Below are 21528 nucleotides of genomic sequence, written 5' to 3' on the forward strand. Positions count from 1 at the left end.
TGAGAGATGATGTCAGTCATACAAATACAAATGAGAACACTTGTAGGGAGGTGCTACGAGCCATGACTCACATCCCGATGAGCACACGCCAGTTAACTGGACAAACTGAATCACTCACATGACCACGCCTCTTAAAGACACACAGCCAACACAGTAAATACTAGAGTACATACAATAACTACACAATATAAAAGCTGTTTATTTTGTTACATTCTGTTATGTTTAGGACCCGATTGAGATGGATTTTTTTGAGACAGATGCCGTTTCTATTTGACAGAAGAAAAATCCGATAACCAATTAATCAGCCGATTAAAAAAAAATGTATATACTGAAGAAAAAAAATTATTAATTCTTTTAATGCTTACAGCGGTGAAGATCTTGGTAACTGAAAGCATTGATTGTTTTATAATACTGTTTCCCTTAGTATTTAATTTTAAGACAGAAGAAAAAAAGGAAAATCAGGAAAAATCTGCACAAAATGGAAAATATTTTTGTTTGTTTGAATGTCATTATATTTGTCTGGAACGAATTAACAGCATTTAAATTTATTTCAATGGGAAAACTTTATTTGGCAAAGTGAATTCCAAGCTTGGTTACGGAAAAAATTAATTTACTTCAAGAGTATCACTACTGTAATGTGGGGGTGAAAACAACTTTTTCGCAAACTGGTCAAGGCTTGAAAATAAACATGCTCTATAATAAATTAAGATTTTACATTTTTGACAATTTTATATTATAACTGTCTTCTGGCAAGCTCTTGTCATACGCAAAAATATGTAAAAATGAGTATTAAAATTGGAATTAGTCGCTAGTCGTTTTTTTTTTAAAGTAATCTCAAGAACAGCAAGAAAAGAGGCTAAATACGGTTGCAAAGACACTAAATTAGTCAACAATCGGTGGTGATTTTTGATATGGGCGCCAGTTGAAGAATCAATTTTGAACGCATCAGATGTCACCGACCTTGTTTTTGGACACAACCCCCCCAGACCATCGACCTAGTAGGGAGCCAACTAGGGGAATCACGCAGGGTGCCATTCAAGCCAGCATCATTACGTGACGTCAGCCCCAAGGGTGAATGTTTTTGAAACCACGTTGAAAACGCTTTTTTTTTTCTCAAGCTTTTTTGAGTATTTCCACTTGTTAATATTTCTTGCACTGTTTGCTGTTTTTAATTGTACTTTTAGTGTTCATTTTTTTTATATTTTTTGCCATTTGGTTTTCATTTTTTGTATTCAAATGTTTTTAATCATCCAAAGCACAATGACTTAGCTTGTGTTTTGAATGAGCTACATAAATAAATTTTGCTTTGCTTTGCTTTACTGACTACACTGTTTATGCTTTTCGTAAACTACCTTCAATATACTCGGAGCCCTTTTGTTAGTCCAAGCCGTGCACATGGAAGCACTTTGAACTGCGGGTGCAGCTAGAAGGAAATGTATTTAAATCAAATTAAATGGAAATTCATGGAAGCATCCTTTTAATCACCCTGTGCTACAGGTTATGACGCCAGGACTTGATGGTAGACTAAAGAAAACGGAAGAATCAACGAGAGTCAGGGATTTTACAGCTGAGTAAGCCGGTGTGGTCGCATGCATACAGACACACACGTGGGCACACGCATGCATGCGGGCACAAACACACACACAGTCGGAGCATGCACGCAGATACAAACAATACTAAAACATACACGCATACAACCACATTGACACACTCGTGCACACATTCCTACCCACACAAGATACGTATGAATACACATACCTGCGCACCCAAACCCACACAATAAATGCTCATACACGCAGACTCCCCTTCCCCCGCACACACATACGAATGCGCATGCACTCACAAAAACGAGTACACACACAGAGAGACCCATGCAGTGACACGCACACTCAGCATCTCTGTCTGTATTTTTAGAACGTGTGGTAACGTTTGAAGACCGCAGCGAGAGCACAGAGGACTTGACAGAGCAGCAGCCAACGTTGGCCACGATGTCAGCATTAAAGATACAGTGTCATCCTCCCGTTGGTCACGTGACAACGAAACTACACGCCAACACAACTCATCCAGCGTGAGAGCGTTTCTGCATGCTATGCAGTTTTTGTGTGTGCATGTGAGAGTCTACTCGCATGAGTGGCGGTAAAAATGTGTGTCAGCACGAGTGTGTGTGTGTTTCTGTGGGGGCAGAGAACTGCATATTTGCAGTTTGTCCAATTTCTAAACATAGACTATCGTTGTGAATGTGTTGTGAGCACATTGGGACAGAGTCTTTGATGTTTTCAAAAACAACTTTAGCTGTGATGTGTGTTGCTGGTCGCCAAAAAGATACATAACCGAATACATACGTGACTTTTAATCTCTCCCACTAATTCACATTCGCTGGGGTATTGTGATTAGATTAAATATGGAGGCATCTGATCAATTATGTCAGTGTTATAAAAATGTATAATCGAATGTGTGTATGACTAAACTAAGCAATCTATAGCAGGGGTGCCCAGAGTTTTTAAACCCAAGATCTACTTTTCAAGCAGCCAGCCTCTTGTGAGCTACCGACGGGGATGATGATGATGATGCTCCCCAAACCGTTTTAAGGTTAATGTTATGTTGCCTCCTATATTTAAAATGCAAAATTAGCTGTTTGTGCATTGTATTGTCCGTGGTTTCATCCTGGATCAGGCTGTGGCAAGGTGGAATTTTAAAAGTACACACCATCTCGTCCTGCACTTTTTACTATGGCTTCAGATCAGACCTTTCTCACTCGGAAAAGATAATATGTCGTCCAGTTTAACCACTTTTTCTTCAATTATTCAAATTCTCCGACAGTCACAACAGCATTTCTTTGTTTAACTTTCTCCGTTAATATTGAAAGTAAACATAAGCAGCATGTCTAGATCGTCTTTGCTGTACGTTGCCCAGACTGTGTTACTAACTCAAGCAGCGATGGTGGACGTTGTCATTATGAAACACATTGATGGGTTGCGTAAATACTGTCACATTTGTAATTATGAGTGTACGTCTTTAAGGGGGGTGCTCGTGGTTAGAGAAAGTTCTGTGTGCTGCCCCAAAGAAACCAGTAGCTTCTTCTTTTTTACAGTACGTATGTGTATTGTGCTGTTGCAGCCCTATGGGGGCACAAACCAGTGCAATCTGTAGGCCGGTCCCAAGCCCGGATAAATGCAGAGGGTTTGCGTAAAAACTGTGCCAAAAAAATATGAGCGTTCATCTAAAGAATCCCATACCGGATCGGTCGTGGCCCGGGTTAACAACGCCCGCCCCCGGCACTGCTAACCTGCAGGGCGTCGGTGGAAATTCAGCTACTGTGGGTCGAAGACAAAGAAGAGGAGGAAACCGGATCCAGCGTCAGAAGAAAAAGAGGAATGCACAGAGCCTACAACTGAGTGTAGGGACTTTGAATGTTGGGACTATGACAGGAAAAGCACAGGAGTTGGTTGACATGATGATTAGGAGAAAGGTTGATATTCTGTGCATCCAAGAGAGCAGGTGGAAAGGTAGTAAGGCTAGAAGTTTGGGAGCAGGGTTTAAATTATTCTACCACGGAGTAGATGGGAAGAGAAATGGAGTAGGGGTTATTTTAAAGGAAGAGCTGGCTAAGAATGTCTTGGAGGTGAAAAGAGTATCAGATCGAGTGATGAGACTAAAATTTGAAATTGAGGGTGTTATGTATAATGTGGTTAGCGGCTATGCACCACAGGTAGGATGTGACCAAGAGTTGAAAGAGAAATTCTGGAAGGAACTAGATGAAGTAGTTCTGAGCATCCCAGACAGCGAGAGAGTTGTGATTGGTGCAGATTGTAATGGACATATTGGTAAAGGAAACAGGGGCGATGAAGAAGTGATGGGTAAGTACGGCATCCAGGAAAGGAACTTTGAAGGGCAGATGGTGGTGGACTTTGCAAAAAGGATGGAGATGGCTGTAGTGAACACTTATTTCCAGAAGAGGGAGGAACATATAGTGACCTACAAGAGCGGAGGTAGAACCACGCAGGTAGATTATATTTTGTGCAGACGATGTAATCTGAAGGAGGTTACTGACTGTAAAGTAGTGGTAGGGGAGAGTGTAGCTCGACAGCATAGGATGGTAGTATGTAGGATGATTCTGGTGGTGGGTAGGAAGATTAAGAAGACCAAGGTAGAGCAGAGAACCAGGTGGTGGAAGCTGAGAAAGGAACAATGTTGTGCGGCCTTCCGGAAAGAGGTGAGACAGGCTCTCGATGGACAACCGAAGCTCCCAGAAGATTGGACGACGACAGCCAAGGTGATCAGAGAGACAGGCAGGAGAGTACTTGGTGTGTCATCTGGTAGGAAAGGGGAGAAGGAGACTTGGTGGTGGAACCCCATAATACAGGGAGTCATACAAGGAAAGAGATTAGCGAAGAAGAAGTGGGATACTGAGAGGACTGAGGAGAGGCGAAAGGAGTACATCGAGATGCGACGTAGGGCAAAGGTAGAGGTGGCAAAGGCTAAACAAGAGGCATATGAAGACATGTACACCAGGTTGGACACGAAAGAAGGAGAAAAGGATCTCTACAGGTTGGCCAGACAGAGGGATAGAGATGGGAAGGATGTGCAGCAGGTAAGGGTGATTAAGGATAGAGATGGAAATGTGTTGACTGGTGCCGGTAGTGTACTAAATAGATGGAAAGAATACTTTGAGAAGTTGATGAAGAAAATGAGAGAGAAGGAAGAGTTGAAGAGGCAAGAGTGAAGGACCAGGAAGTGGAAATGATTACTAAGGGGGAAGTCAGAAAGGCACTACAAAGGATGAAAACTGGAAAGGCAGTTGGTCCTGATGACATACCGGTAGAGGTATGGAAGCAATTTGGAAAGATGGCTGTGGAGTTTTTGACCAACTTATTCAACAGAATAATAGCGGGCGAAAAGATGCCTGAAGAATGGAGGAAAAGTGTTCTAGTTCCCATTTTTAAGAACAAAGGGGATGTTCAGAGCTGTGGGAACTATAGAGGAATAAAGTTGATGAGCCACACAATGAAGTTATGGGAAAGAGTAGTGGAGGCTAGACTCAGGACAGAAGTAAGTATCTGCGAGCAACAGTATGGTTTCATGCCTAGAAAGAGTACCACAGATGCATTATTTGCCTTGAGGATGCTCGTGGAAAAGTACAGAGAAGGTCAGAAGGAGCTACATTGCGTCTTTGTGGATCTAGAGAAAGCCTATGACAGAGTACCAAGAGAGGAACTGTGGTACTGCATGCGTAAGTCTGGTGTGGCAGAGAAGTATGTTAAAATAGTACAGGACATGTATGATGGCAGCAGAACAATGGTGAGGTGTGCCTTAGGTGTGACAGAGGAATTTAAGGTGGAGGTGGGACTGCATCAGGGATCAGCTCTGAGCCCCTTCCTGTTTGCAGTGGTAATGGATAGGCTGACAGATGAGGTTAGACTGGAATCCCCTTGGACCATGATGTTCGCAGATGATATTGTCATATGCAGTGAAAGCAGGGAGCATGCAGAGGAACAATTGGAAAGATGGAGACATGCACTGGAAAGGAGAGGAATGAAGATTAGCCGAAGTAAAACAGAATATATGTGCGTGAATGAGAAAAGTGGAGGGGGAAGAGTGAGGCTACAGGGAGAAGAGATAGCGAGGGTCGACGACTTCAAATACTTGGGGTCAACAATACAGAGCAATGGAGAGTGTGGTCAGGAAGTGAAGAAACGGGTCCAAGCAGGTTGGAACAGCTGGCGAAAGGTGTCTGGTGTGTTATGTGACAGAAGAGTGTCTGCTAGGATGAAGGGCAAAGTTTACAAAACAGTGGTGAGGCCGGCCATGATGTACGGATTAGAGACGGTGGCACTGAAGAAACAACAGGAAGCTGAACTGGAGGTGGCAGAAATGAAGATGTTGAGGTTCTCGCTCGGAGTGACCAGGTTGGATAGGATTAGAAATGAGCTCATTCGAGGGACGGCCAAAGCTGGATGTTTTGGAGACAAGATTCGAGAGAGCAGACTTCGATGGTTTGGACATGTTCAGAGGCGAGAGAGTGAGTATATTGGTAGAAGGATGCTGAGGATGGCGCTCCCAGGCAAAAGAGCGAGAGGAAGACCAAAGAGAAGGTTTATGGATGTGGTGAGGGAAGACATGAGGGCAGTTGGGGTTAGAGAGGAAGATGCAGGAGATAGGCTAAGATGGCAAAAGATGACACGCTGTGGCGACCCCTAACGGGACAAGCCGAAAGGAAAAGAAGAAGAAGAAAGATGTGTATTGTGCTGTTGGATGTAACAACCAGTCATCCTTCACTCATTGAATCACATTACAAAATGCCACAAACTGAATCGCTGTATGTTATACTTTCAATTTGCATTGGATTATTTTTTTTTGCGCACAAAGCAGAATATCTGCATCAGGGGTGCACAATTGCACACGCGCAGTTTAGAGGGAACATTGGTTGACTTTTTTTTTTTGGGGGGGGGGCAAGCTGTCCCGCGATCGACCAAGACTGCCTCGCGATCGACTTGAGCACCTCTGGTCTACAGTATATACATCACATCCTATAATTCTGATGGTGATGATCACCTGCATTTAAGCCTGCCAGATCCAAGACTCCACTGCCAGAGTATTAATTTTTACCCGTAGTACTACGGCTCGCTAGTTACACGTAAGATACTCCAGTGCTTGCGATATTTCTGAGCTCCATGTTCTTCCTCGTCCTCAGTGCTCCTTCTGTGTTTCCCAGCTTGCTGACCTCTTCTACCGTGCCATTTGGCATCCACTTGCTCACACCACCACCCGGTGGACCCCTCCCTATCGTATGTACACCTCAAGGTTCCACCTCTGAATCCCTTGTCAATAAACCATGAGCCACAAAATTTCTTCAGCCTCCGCCTGCTTCTGGGTCCATCGTGACAGTTCAGGGGGCATAAAAATCCTTAATTAGATGCGCCTTTCCATTAGTCATCATGAGGAACAAGACACAACTGGGCATATGCGAGCATTTTAATGGAATCTTTGTTTTTATGATGCAGTCCCTGAGGTGCCTAAAAAATGAATAGTTGCACTTTCAATCTATTTTTGTGTGTGTGACTTATATAAAACCTTGAATTTGTTGTCATGAAAGCTAAAAGCCTCTTCCTATTCCTGCGCTCGCGCGTCCGTCAATGCTCGCATTGCATAATGTGACCGAGAACTACGTGCGTGGGTTGCGCTCAAGTATAAAAAGGCAAAGTCCATGCGGGATAGACGCAGTGACGTCAGTGCGGTCGCCGCACGCTTGAGCCTAAAAAAAAGCCTTAAGAGTAAACATGGCATGTCAGGAATTTATGATGGGACTATTTGATAGTTTTGTGATGGCTTTACGTAATTGTGTGTGTCTATCCATAATACATAATTGGATTTTTCTCCATTTGTCCTAAAGAGGAGGAAGACTAAACTTGGCTTGTAAAGACATTTGAGTTTATGTTTTTCAGATGATTTCAGGTATGGAGATTCTGGCCTTCATTTTGGAAAACTTAAGACGCCCTGCCCACAGGAATTCCAAACGACCCATTTCTCGACTTATGTCCATCTGTTGCGACCTCACACACACACACCAACGCACACAAAAGGAACATCTTTTATGCTCCAGTAGATTGATTCGCCTCTCAAGTCGCTGCAGGCTAAGTTGGACGGAATGCATTTGCTCTTACACAATTACAGCCTCGCGACGACAACTTCATTGTAACACACACACAGACAATTTACCTCACACACAAATACATTATGTACACACTTACCAGCTTGCACATTCTCAGAAACAAACTTCCATACAAATACTTATGCATGCACATACTCACACTTACTCACTTTCACATGATACACAAACGGGCACTCACGCACCCTCTTGTGCACAAAATACACACACACACACACACACACACACACATCCACACTCTCATTCACTTACACTTATAATGGTTCTCTCATGATCTCATGAACATGCTCACACACTCACACATTCACATAAAACATACAATCTGTCTCACATACACATAACACACGGTCACTCACAAACACACTCACATGTACCGTAAATATAAACTCACACTAGACACAGAAAAACACTCAAAAACTAACACACATACACACCCAATTACAGAATCTTCTTCTCGTCCCTCACGTACATACTTTTGCTCTCATTAGTTGCACAAAAACCCACATAACACACTCATACACTTCTAACACACTCAAACACATGAACACATTCACAAATGTGACATAGGTGTCCTCACACTGTCAACAAAGTAGACAATCACAACTTAAATGATTTATTGTCACTCGCATTACGTAACTGCAAATCCTTCTTCACGGTGCTCGTTCCTCGTCCCACTTTCGCGCCTCCCGACCAGGAGAAAGTAGGACGAGGAGAAAAGAGAGCTCGGCGGCGGTCGGTAGGCTGCCGCGACCGCTTCCTTTGTTCTGATTTTTGGGCGACTCAACCAGCTTGCTAACACTGTTAGCTCACTTGAGCTTGAGAGCGCCAGAAAAACGTGGATGCGGTGCTGAAATAGCAAAAAAAGCGACAAAGAAATGAACAGGATTAAGGATTTAGGCAGAGGGGGCTCGAACTAGGAACTTGGCAGACTTCAAAACACACACACACGTGGCTGTGCTGAAGGCTGCGTGATATGTGGGTCAGTGGGAGGGGGGGTTGTTACAGTCTGTGCGTGTGTGTGTATGTAATACAGATAGAGCAATGGTGCTAAATGTCACTAAGCAAAGCAAATTTATTTGTATAGCTCATTTTATACACAAAGTAACTCGATGCGCTTTACATGATTAAAAGCATTCAAATACATAAATACAAAAATTTGAAAGAAATGGATGGATGAATGGAAAAAGTACAATTAAAACAGCTTTTGGTGCAAGCAATATCACTGAAAAGAGGAAGTAGTCTAAAACGCACAAAGCTAAACTGACACGCCACTAAATGCATATCAGCATTAAGTGCTGATGTAACCGCTGTCATGATTGCCCAGAAACGTTTTGAAAATCCTGCTGCCAAAGCCAATTTAATTTAGCAACCTGAAATTTCGTAGACACGTCTATCATGAGTAGACCCGCAAACTAGTCTCAGGAAGCCATGCCTGAAACTCCACAGCAAGAATGAGAATGACCAATTTGGAAAAATACACTGTTAAATTGTGCCTTCTGGGTACTTCTAACTGTGAAAATACAGGGCAAATCATAATATTTTGAAAACTTAAAATATAAGTCCAAACAACCAAAATAATTTTCCCAAACTTCAGACATAAAAATACAGACTGAGTGAAATTTATATCAAATAGGCTACTGCACTTACAAGTTATACTTCACAAATAAGTACACAAGTAATTTGTTTATATATGTGTGTGTGTGTGTGTGTGTGTATATATATATATATATATATATATATATATATATATAAGAGATCACGAAATATAAAAGTGAGCGATAAAATGCTTCATGTACAGAGCCAATGCTACAGATAGGTCTAATTGTATTAACAGCCGTCAATTATATCACATTTGAGAAATTACCTTTGTGTTTCCTGGTTTGGATATTCTCCTGGATATTTTTTGCTCCTATCGGAACACAGCGTCCACAGAAGTTTGCCCGGAACGTCCACTTTTTGTATGTGTTCAGTTAAACATGTTGATACAGTTTTGGTTCCTATCTGCATGGTTACACTTTTTTCAAGACATGCCCGTTTGAAACACTTTTTTACCCCGTGGTTTTGATCAATTTCCCTGCCATGAACGTGATCTTTTTGCTCCAAACTGGCGAAAGTGATGACCGCTCGATAACATATGCGTACGTATGTCTATAAGTTATAACTATGCAGTAGTAAACTGAATGCTTCTCTGTGAAATGCATCAGAGTGAAAATACCGCCAAAATGCTGCCGGAAATCGGAATGTTGTCGTTATTATAAACACCAAATTTAATGCTGTGACTAATTTCACGACGAACGTTGCCGATAGATGCTGGCGGCCGGTCTTGATCACAGCCTCGCCCCACGTTAAGCTGTACCCTATCTCCACCCCCCCTCCCCCCCATTTTTCTCAACGGATTCACACGTTTCACAAAAATGACAATTTCAGCTGAAAAAATTCCGTGAATCTGCGGAAAATTTGCATCCCTGCACAGGAAGTCTAGCATTTTGACTTGAAGTGGGAAATTTTACGTTTTTTTTTAAAAGCCATTTCCAGGGGTCATTCAACTTTTTGGAAAGTTAAAACCCAGAATCTAATTCGACTAAGCAATTTTGTAATTTGGTAGAAATGTCTATCAGGAGTAGACCCCCAATAAAGTCTCACCAAGCAATGCCTGAAGAGACCAAGAGTATGCATGCCATTTTGCTTTGAGCAGTCGCTGTAGGTTCAAATGAGTTATTTACAGAGGCTCTTCAAAACCCAAGTTGACCTACAGATTTGGGCTTTCAACAGGTCCTGCAAAGACAAACTCCGACCAGTGCGAGACATAATTGGGTCAAAAGTTGAACTGCGATTCAGAAAGCTTCCCTCAACACGTTTCAATTGATTTGACTGAAAGCCAGACATGCTTGTGTGTGCGTCTGTGTAAGCGTGTGATAACGCTCATTTATGTACGCTGCCGTGAGATTCACGGTGTATTACGATAAGCCTGAAGTGATGCGCTATGGAGTGAGTCTGAATGTGACAGTGTGTGTAACTTTGTCTGTGTGTGTGTGGCACAGTATGTTGTGTGTGTGGTAGATTTTGGCCTACATTTGGTGAAGGGGGAGGGGCGATGGGACGGGTGTGGGGGGGGCGATTGCTCCAGTTTATTTATTGAAAAGGATTTGGCGTCTGTCAGATTGGGAGACACCGCAAAGTCAGAGACAACGTTTTCATACATGGCCTGTCGTCTTTCAGGCTCGAACACAAAATCCTCAAGCAACTGAGCATCTTTGTTTTGATTTGGAGCGTCTAAAGACATACATTTCTGGCATCTAAAAATAGATAAAGCTACCATTTGAGTGAAGCTCAGTATTATTATTATTGTGATTGATTTTATTATGCCCCCCACATCCACACACGCTTTTAAAGTTCTTAGTTGTCAATGAAAGATTTTAAATCACAAAAATATCAAGTGGAAGTTATATGGAAGTACAATGAAATAATAAGCAGGCAAAGCACTTTTATTGCCAATCTTAAACACACCAAAGACTCCACCACCGTACAATTTATTAGATCATTGCTGTCGGGAATCCTCGCATCTCCAAAATGAATAGTTGTCAGTAAACAAAAAAATATATATATCAAATGGGGCTGGACCAATGAATTGAGAAAAAATTGATAATTAAAAAGGCTAGCAATTTTTTGTTGTTGTAATATCTTTATGTAGTTTGCGTAGTTATCACGTCAGTCACTCATGCCATTGCTGCATAGCACAGAGGGCAACGGACCCAGAGATTTTTTTTTCAGTCTGCGTGACACCCAAAAAATATGTAGCCCAGAACTCACCTGTTTAGTGTTAGTATAGTGTATAAATAAATACAAATACTTTAATTGAAGACTCTAAGTTGTCCGTAGGTGTAAATGTGAGTGCAAATTGTTTGTATAAATGTGCCCCATGATTGGCTGGTGATCAGTTGACGGTGTACCCTGCCTCCGGCCCGCAATTAGCCAGGATAAACTCCAGCAGACCCATTACACTCTTGAGGATAAGCAGTATAGAAAATGGAAGGAGGGATTAAGTATGATGTCACTATTTAATTATTACAAATATTTATTTATATAGGCGGCACGGTGCAGTAGGTGGTAAAACCTCGCAGTTCTGACATCCCGGGTTCGATCCCGAACCCGCCTGTGTGGAGTTTGCATGTTTTCTCCGTGCCTTCGTGGGTTTCCTCCGCGCACTCTGACTCCGTTCCTCCCACTTCCCCAAAACAGGCAACAATAATTGGACATTCTAAATTGCCCCCAGGTGTGATTGTGAGTGCGGCTGTTTGTCTCTAAGTGCCCTGTGATTGGCTGGCAACCAGTTCATGGTGTACCCCGCCTCCTGCCCGTTAACAGCTGGGATGGGCTCCAGCGCTCCCCGCGACCCTCGTGAGGATAAGCGGCAAAGAAAATGGATGGATGGATTTATTTATATATTTTGAACAAGTTCTCATAGTGTATTAAACCAAAGACTTCCCTGAACATTTGGTAAATGCACTTATCTGAACTTGATTCCTTCAGAAAATGAACAGGATGAGATGAAACCAATTGTTAAAAAAAAATTAAAAACAACATACATATATACATTTTCTGAGACGCTGATACTCCACAAGAATCATGGAAGTGCGGGTGAGAGGCGGAGTACACCCTGAACTGGATGCCGGCCATGTTTTTGGAATCTGGGAGGAAACTGGATTTTTTTTCCCCAAGCTATTTTCAATACTTTCAATTAAAATCATAAAAGTAACAGATGACATGGACACAGACCAATAATAGTACAATTTGGATGACAGTAATAAAAGTTTTACCACCTTTAAAGCTCACACAGCATCCTCTTTTTTTTTAATACAGGAAAACATTTTTTTGTTTGTTAGCTTTTAAATAAATTACTAATCATTTGCATACCTGGCATTTTAAATGTAATCTAAATTACTGCATATTTATTTAAATTATAGCTGGAATTCATTTATGGAATTTAAGCAAAAAAACAAATTAAAAATTTGAGAAAAATATTGATGCACATCAACTATGTTACTTTTCATGACAGATTTGGTGCGGGTACATTTTTAAAACTACATAAAATATCAGCTCAATTTTGTTGCTAATCTTTGACACACCTCAAGTAGTGTTATAACCATTAAAACCCCTTCACAGATTTTGATTTGTTTTCTGTGCTAAAACAATGATACAACCTCTTACGTTGTGACACGGCATACTTTGATCAATCTCAGCCTTTACAGGTTTGGATTTTCCTTCCAATTTGTCTCCTTGCCTATTCATGCGGTGTGAAACTGTTGGGACTTTTACTGGTGGTGTGGCGCACCAGTCATTGGCTTAAAGCAGAGGAAAGGATGGCCTCAGAAAAACAATGAGCTGGGGTGCGGCCACTTCCCGTCTCTTCGATGTTAGCTTCTCATGAGTGAGCTAACCAGTGAGCTAGCATGTCTCCCTATCCAAAGAGTTCACTTCTAACCATGTCCATAACACGTCTGCCCGATACTGGGGGGGGAAAAAATGACATTGCGATTTTCTTTAAGCCTGTGATTGTGATGTGGACAAAAGAGATGCGTAACATGAAAACTAGCACTTTTTTTGTAATCTTTTTGTTGTCTAGAAAAACTATACTCAGTGGAGCAATAAAGTATACAGTATTTGTACAATGTGTACTTGTGTTTAAATGCATTATAGTATTGAGCAATGGTCTGACCAGATATAAGGGAAAATTATTTTTTTACATGCCCAGTTGCACTGTAGTCATTAGCACATTCCTAATTTTAGGCAGCCAGTTATTTTAGACATCAAGAGGTTAAAAAAAACAAACACATTGTTGTGTACACCAGACATTTGTTAATTCAACAATGCTGTACCCCTCCCATGACTACATGCGTTTGTTACATTCTCGAGAGATACAGCAAAATGCAATCACATAATTGTTTCAGATGTCCTCATTAACAGTTATCAAACGAGAAAAGTATATGACAGTCTGGGCTGTTCCGTCTTGTGTTGTTTGATGGGTTATAATTTACCCAAACATCAGTGTTAATCTTATTAGCATGCCAAACCAGGTCCCTCTCTTGGTCATTTATCAAAACTACAGTTGTATTGCATTCAGTATTTACATGTACATTGCCTTACGTTACAACAAGAAATTGGAAAAATCAAGACACGCTAACGTTAGCAGACCTGTTGCTTTGTATGAGCACCGTTGCATCGTTCTACCCCACACGCTCCACTTTGCTGCTATTACACTCCACAGTCCCTGCTTTTCAATATAGCTTTATATTTTATATTATAGTACAACATTCACAGTGCTGCATCACGCTCAATTGTCTTCACTTCAGTAATTGTACGCCAGCCTCCATTTATCACCATTATACACCACAGTTTAGACGTTATTGCATTATTACCCTTCACAGTCTCCACTACTGCAGTATCACACTTCACAGCATGGGTCAACATCATTGTCGTGTTCTAAAAATAGCTCACAATCGATGAGACATTGGGTGATTTCCTTGGAATGTTCTGGAAATGTTCGATTGAAAAAGCAAGCACGTGGAGAGATGTATAGAAATGAAGTTAGGGCCTTCACTATCAAATATTTTTTAGAACAAATTATTCTGACAATTATTCCACCAATTCACTGAATAATGAGATAAACGTTTGCATTAAAGTTTATTGTATAATAGTTTTCTGATTCCATTTGGTAATGTTTGGTGATTTAACAAAACCAAATACACGGCAATACAGCAATATCACAGGTGAGCAAGAGAGATGATAACTACTTTGTTTACTGATTAATGCAAAAGAGTTACTGATTTGAGATACATTTCTGAAGCTTCATGATCTACTACATCAATTAGAGGCTGCTCATTCCAATATTATTTTTCCCATTTATTGATGATAACTCAAGTTAGGGTAAAACGTTCAAAAAATTTGCCAAGATTTTGATCGTGGTTTTCTCAAGTAACAGCAAATGTCTTGCTTTGATTTGGCACAAAAGAGATTCAATAACAGTTCATGAAAGAGTAGAGAAATAAATCTGAGTATTTTTAATGTTGAGAGGCTGAAATAAGAGGATTTGGACAATTTTTAAGTTGAACCATGACCACAAACTATTCATTCATCAAAGAGTTTCTGATTTTATTTGACATTTCTTTCAAACCTTATCAAATAATTGCAGATATTGTAAGAAACCAATAATAACATCGCTGTTTGTATGAACGAATGATATTAATTATTAATAATAACAGATAAAAGGTCAATTCAAGCAAATGTGTTACTTTAGATGTTTCAAAGTCTATTACTGCCGTCCACTTTGGTGTATTGTCGTTGACAAAAGCCTCCAATTCCCTTTCTCCCACGCCACAGTGTCAGCGTGTTTGTGTGCGTTTGAGGCCGGCGCGTCTTTGTGACGACACAGGCCTGCCGGGTTGACGGCACGCGCGCCCCTGTGGATGTTGACAAGCCTTCGCGGAGTCACACACAGGAAGCCAACGGAGGTGGGGAGGGGGGAGATTCCATGGGAACGGCGCCCACATCATACCGATACACACAGCCCACGCCCCACGTTCACGCTTCCTTACCTGCCTCCACCGTGTCGCTCAGGTCGTGACCGGCGGCGGTCCGCGGGAACTCCTTGAGTTTTCGGGCGCTGAGGTTGAGCGAACCGCTGAGGGTCGCCTCCTCCAGCGTCCGTTCCAAGCCGCGGTTGTTGGGCGGCGAAGGCGCGCCGTTGCTGAGATTCTGGCCGGGCGGCGGCGACGCGAGCTGGGCGACGAGGGGCGCAGGGCGGGCCGCCTCCGGTCCTTGCGTCGCCATGGTGGTGATGCTGCTGCTTCCCCGTCGGTGCCGCTCCTCCTCTCCCGTCAGTCTGTAGGTCCGCTTCCTGCCGCGTCTATGCCGCGCGGTACACCACAAAGACGACAACAACGACCACGACACTTCCGTTCGGTTTCCTTTCAAAATACAACTCCCGGAAGTGCCATGTCAAAACTGTACTGTACTTTGAACATGTGCGAAATGTATTGACGTAGGAAGGACGGCCGAAGCTTTGTTCACAGCGACACCTAGCGGGTAAATGTGTCGTCACGTATTCAGCGAGGGAATGTGGGCCTTTTTGTAGATTTTTGAAACCCAAGTCCCAAACGTGTGTTCGAGGAGAGGGAGACGAAGTGACAGAAATGTTGTTTGTGCGTGAGTGAGAACGTGTCCGAACCCCATACCTCTCTCCGATGTCTGGAGTTGTCCCGTCATAACTCATTTTCTTTTCAGATTTCCAGTACCACTTAATGTGGCGAGGTCACACGCAAAAGGATAAGCCAAATGCTACAGATATTCAATACTTTTAACCTTTACAGAAAAAACAACTGGGAAGAGAAACTGCCACTGAATATTTACAGCACGTTGCTGACGTGTTCGTTGACACACGGGAAGTTGCGCACGACCGAACTCACTGTAGTCGTGGAGGTTGGGCAGCCAAAATGCACAAACAAAGTGGGGCAAACAAGCATCACAGTAGAATTCAGAAGGATCATGTCCTCCAGAAGTCACCGATGCAAGCAGGTCAGCTGGTGCTTGGAACCATCACTTCCTGAAACTGCCACACCAGGTAACTACTGCTTTATGTGGACACCTGCCTGATACATTTTGACTATTTAACAAAAATTTGCATGTGTGAAAACAGGCACAAACATGATTAAATACTAGCGGAGCGCACCCGGGATTCCATATCCCAAACTTGAGAAATTGCCATTAACGTAGTAGTAAACCAAGAACTAAAGTGGCCTAATTCAATTTTGTCTAAAAGGTTTGATTCCAATTTTGACATATAGAGGAAACTCTAATATTGCACTCAGCAGTTTCTGTGTTTCATCAGTGCAACACTGGGTCAACTCCCATTTTCTAGGCAAACCGAGGCTTCACTTCATAGAAAAACATCACAGAAAGTGAGATTCAGAGAGGGATTAAAAAAACTCAAAAGTAAGTAGTGCTTCAGCTTGGGTGCCGGTACATCTGCATGTCAGTAAAAGTCTATGTTTAACCTAGACCCCTATTGCACTAAGCATTGTTTCTAATTCCACTTCGTTCCATTCCTTTCAGGAAATGTATCGATGTGATACTGACTGTGATCCAAACTTAGAAACTGAAAATGATAAACATCAAAAAGCATTTGTTATCATGCCCATCAACCTTTCCTGAGGAAAGGAGATTTTGCATACAGATCAAATATTGCACTGCCCCACCAGATCCAGGAGATTTTCTTTGAATCGGGTTCTAAAATGTTTTGCACAATTTTCAGATCCTGACCCAAACAACAGAATTCTGCCCCAAGTTCACATGTCACCACCACAAGCCTGTGGAGGAGCACCTGATGAAGAGGATTTGAAAAAGCAGTCCACGGACCAATCTGGTTTCGGTCCACAAAATGCTTGTCTTCACCGGAGCAGCCCGGTCATCTCCAGACGCTGCAGACATGGCTTCTGTAGTGGCGCCACCTTGTACGTGGACTTCTAAAACTTGCCTATATGAGTCATAGAACCGTCACTCGGAATCTGGGGGGGAAAAAAATCAAGGTCTCACTTAAATTTTTGTCTTATTTAAGGGCCGAGGTCCCTGATGGCCCTATCGGAGGCACCCTCAATAACCACATGGCCCTGATAAAAATGGGCTGCGCCTGTCGAGGATTGGCCACCAGGTTGCACCTTCTTGTTGGCGGCAAATTCCGATTGGCTGAGAAGAAGCACATCGAGGGGCGGGTGGGCCGCTGCAGTGCCCAATGGGAGATGGAAAAGGTTACTCGTGAATATTGATGAACTATTCAACCCTCATCCTTAGGATATGGGGGCTAAGGTTAGGTTTTGGGGTTAGAGTTAAAGTTAAGATTTAGGATTAAGTCTAGAGTTGGTTATTAAGGTTATCGTGATTAGTTGGAGGAATAGATGTTATGTTTAAGGGTCATGATTTAAGGGTTACAACTAATGATTAAGTCTAGCAATGGAGGATTGTGACTAATTTTAAAGTCAGCGTTATCATTGAGGGTTAGGATTCTATATACAGTATATATATATATATATAGATATAGATATATATATATATATTTTTTTTTTAGTAAGGGTTGGGTAAAATTCAGGGTTATGTTTTATGTTTCAGGTTAGGATTCTGGGATTGGGCTGAAGGGTTCATAGTGAAGTTGAGTTTTTTTCTGCTTTGGGTTTAAAAATTGTGGTTCACAATTATTTGGTTCAGGGTTAAGGTAATATTTTGGTTATGAAGGGTTATGTTTGGATGTTAGGGGTTCAGGATATAGGCTGTATAATGATTTTTCTTGTCATTCCTACATATAGTGTCCTGTCTTTTGTTGTCTTCCTGTATTTTCTCAGTCACTTCCTTTTTCTATGCATCTCTTTCCTTTAAAATCTAATTCTGAATAAAAACAGAAACTCTACTGTGACACAGTAAAACTGTTCCAGGGAGCGTCTCTATTATGCTTGATCTAACAACAAATAGGACAGGTTGGAAAAAAATATATATACTGTATATTTTCAGGAATAATGTTTTAATTGTGGATGCAACTGTACAGGAAAATGCTCACCTGCTGATGGTGGACTTGGTGCTAGAGATGTTGGAAGTCATCCAGTGGAACCTGACCAATACAAAAAGGACGTCGCCAAGGCCTCAACGTCCAAGTAGCAAACAAGGAAAACACCGTGATGATGAGACTGTGGATGACCGCCAGGATCAACACAGATACACACCAATCTACTCTGAGGTCACACAGTTGGAAGGTCAAACACTTTGCACATGTGACTACTTCAAACCATATACATTAAAACCCTAATCTAAAAAATAAAATAAAACTAAACCTTTTGAAGCGGCACGGTGGATCAGCTTGTAAAGCGTTGGCCTCACAGTTCTGAGGTCCCGGTTTCCATCCTGGACCCGTCTATGTGTAGTTTGCATGTTCTCCCCGTGCCTGCGTGGGTTTTCTCCAGGCACTTCGTTTTCCTCCCACATTCCAAAAACATGTAACAATAATTGGACACGCTAAATTGCACCTTGGTGTGATTGTGAGTGCGGCTGTCTGTCTTTATGTGCCCTACGATTGACTGGCAACCAGTTCAGGGTGTACCCCGCCTCCTGCCCGTTGGCAGCTGGGATAGGCTCCAGCACTCCCCGTGACCGTCGTGAGGATAAGTGGTGAAGAAAATGGATGGATAAACATTTTGAGGCGGCATGATGGTGTACTTGATTGGAGCGTTTGCTCACAGTTCTGAGGACTGGAGTTCAAATCCCGGCCCTGCCTGTGTCGAGTTTGCATGTTCTCCCCATGCCTGTGTGAGTTTTCTCCGGGCATTCCGGTTTCCTCCCACATCCCAAAAACATGCATTCACTGGAGACTAAATTACCCCAAACTGTGATTGTGAGTGCGACTGTTGTCTGTCTGCATGTGCTCTACGATTGGCTGCCAACCAGTTCAGGGTGTACTGATGATAGCTGGGATAGACTCCAGCACTCCCGCGACCCTCGTGAAGACAGGCGGCTCGGAAAATGAATGAATGAATCAACAAACCATTTGAAACCTGCCCCTTTGTTTTGAATCCGTGGTTTGAAACCCTTGCCCTAGTTTAACACCCTAATCTTGTCTTAAAAAAACCCTAACCCATATTCTGAAACCCCAATTTGAAAACCCTAGACCTAATTCGAAGCCCTAACCATGTCTCAAAATCCTGATTCGAAACCCTTGTCCTATTTTGAATCCCCAGTTTGAAATGCTATGTTTTGAAACACGGATTAAAAACGCTCATCCTGTTTTGAAACGCGGTTCCTGTTTCAAATTTGTACTTTGAAACCTTAACCCTTTCTTGCTTGTTTGTTTGATTTCAGGCAGTGATGGTGAGGCTCACTCCTCGCATTTCTCCCTACTCTGGAAGTAAGACAAAAATGAACAATCTTGACAATTATTTGCTCATCATCATACCATCTTTTTGTAATTAATACAGAGCTGTTTTTAAAAAAAATATATATTTAATGCAGAGCTGAGTGCCTTGCCCGACAGCTGCTACTGGACTTCGGGAGGAGGTGGTTTTCCTCCCAGTACCCTCCATTGTGACACAGGAGGGAATTAAGGTCTTGGCGCATTTAATAAATGGGAAGTATACAATTGTTCAAGGCTAGGTGGTCCAGTCCCCAATCGAGGCCATCAGTGAATTTTCACTTCTTCTTTCATGCTTTGCTTTGTAGAGTTGTAGAGTTTCTTTATTAGTGTAATGAAGACTGGAGTTCGGAAGGTAGGATTAGGCCACAGCTGTAGAAAACAAAATCATCTCTGTCAATGGGAAGATCCACACCATGGACCCCATTCCTGGCATTGCCTTGCTTGCCTTGGCTGGGGTCAGTCTTTGGGCTTTTTTAAGCGGATTTTTCGCAGATTGTTTGTTGTGTGGCTACAATGTGGTAGCAGTATTTCTTTTCTACGGGGTTGGGTTGGTCCAATACAGGATTAAGGATTTAGGGTTTGTGTTAAATACTGAGTGAGAGTATTTTACAGATAGGACGTAAGTGTTAGGAGAATAAGGGATTGGCGTTGGGGTTATAGTTACTAAACACTGGTGAAAGCGATCAATACTCGCTGTGTGATGATGTTGATATGTGCCCTGCAACTGACTGGCGACCAGTTCAGGGTGTAGTCTGCGTTTTGCCCGAAGTTAGCTGGGATAGGCTCCAGGATTATCGTGACACTTGTGAGGCTAAGCAGCCAGTAGAATGGATGGATGGTCAGGGCTTTGGGTTAGTTTACAAACTTACTGGCCTGAACTCACACCCCAATGGTGGCTGCCGGCGAGTTTACAAGTTTAGACCTTTTCACATTGCACTTGCTCAGTGTGAACTCGGAAATAATTGTTTGTCATTGTTGGAAAAGAAAGCCCTGACTTCACCCCCCCCCCCCGTGTCCATGTCGTTCCCAATTGTTACACCAGGTGGAAGCAAACACCTGGATTTATTTCCACTAACGTTTGCGTTGAAAGAGCTTCAAGTCTTGCAGCTTTAATAATGCCAAGTGCGCCCCGGTAAGTTATTCCAAATGAATATTACTGGGTTGTAGATTTGCAGCATGTAGAAAACCTCACACAACATTAGAGGTGCTTTGAAGATTTTTTTTTGTCATTTATCCATATATTCAATTGAAAATTAAGAACGTTTTCACAAATGGTCAATGTGTCAGTTACTCCCCTGTTTGGATTTTGCATATTTTTGTAGCCTATTTGATGAACACTCATCTATTCGCTGTGTTGGGGTTCTGGTCAAAGCAATATAACTATTGCTTTGGTGCCATCTGGTGGCATCATGGTGCTGAAGCGTGTTTCAAGAGCTTTATTTAGTACGTGATCACTGCTCTCTTGTGGGCTATAAATGCCATTAAACTGCTGTCTAAACTGTTCTGAGTTACTGTCTGATTTTTGCAATTAGGGACCAAGCCCTGGCACCAATAGTTCCATTCCATTCTCAACACCGTTTATCCTGTTGAGGGTTCTGGGGGCGCTGGCGCCTATCCCAGCTGACTTCGGGCGAAAGGTGGTTTCCACCCTGGACTGGTCGCCAGTTAGTTTCAGGGCATAAATAGAAAGTGATGACCATTCGCACTCGGATTCACATCGTCAGCGAGTGGGAACTGAACCCTTGCTGCCTGGACCAGACTCAAAACATGACGACTGCATCAAAAGAGATTTCAGTAGAATTTTCCAAAGTATCAAATAGAAAATTACAAAAGTATCACATTTTGATGCAAACCATGAGAAGAGAAATAAAATTCTCATCTGTTTTGGTAATGGTTTAAAAGCCATGGTAAGCAACAA

The 21528-nt window shown here is 42.3% G+C and overlaps 2 protein-coding genes across 4 annotated transcripts in view; one reads left to right on the forward strand and one right to left on the reverse strand.

The window, feature by feature from the left end:
• The window catches only part of lrch1 (leucine-rich repeats and calponin homology (CH) domain containing 1), a 48030-nt gene extending 32536 nt beyond the window's left edge, over positions 1-15494 (reverse strand). For both annotated transcript variants that reach the window (XM_061841041.1, XM_061841040.1), the window contains exon 1: positions 15259-15494. In XM_061841041.1, the coding sequence (XP_061697025.1) occupies positions 15259-15493 (235 nt within the window). In that variant the 5' untranslated portion in view covers position 15494. The remainder of the gene's footprint in view (positions 1-15258) is intronic.
• A 503-nt stretch (positions 15495-15997) lies between these two features.
• On the forward strand, positions 15998-21114 carry LOC133511928 (uncharacterized). 2 transcript variants are annotated; one of them, XM_061841042.1, is made up of 6 exons: positions 15998-16283; positions 16974-17172; positions 17277-17466; positions 18255-18459; positions 19559-19604; positions 19709-21114. In XM_061841042.1, the coding sequence occupies exons 1-6, from the start codon at positions 15998-16000 to the stop codon at positions 19782-19784; spliced, it is 1002 nt and encodes a 333-aa protein (XP_061697026.1). In that variant the 3' UTR covers positions 19785-21114. The 2 variants fall into 2 exon arrangements, with proteins under 2 accessions (XP_061697026.1, XP_061697027.1); XM_061841043.1 differs by having other exon boundaries at positions 18255-18443.
• Positions 21115-21528: the final 414 nt, after the last annotated feature.

This window comes from Syngnathoides biaculeatus, chromosome 14, assembly GCF_019802595.1.
Source record: "Syngnathoides biaculeatus isolate LvHL_M chromosome 14, ASM1980259v1, whole genome shotgun sequence".
In the NCBI taxonomy this organism is placed as follows: Eukaryota; Metazoa; Chordata; class Actinopteri; order Syngnathiformes; family Syngnathidae; genus Syngnathoides; species Syngnathoides biaculeatus.

Bases quoted from the DNA above. Each gene is read 5' to 3' on its own strand.
- LOC133511928 (XM_061841042.1), top strand. From the start codon at position 15,998: ATGCTACAGATATTCAATACTTTTAACCTTTACAGAAAAAACAACTGG. The intron at 16,284-16,973 runs GTAACTACTGCT...CACAATTTTCAG, and splicing joins TCCTGAAACTGCCACACCAG to ATCCTGACCCAAACAACAGA. The intron at 17,173-17,276 runs GTACGTGGACTT...GTCTTATTTAAG, and splicing joins TTCTGTAGTGGCGCCACCTT to GGCCGAGGTCCCTGATGGCC.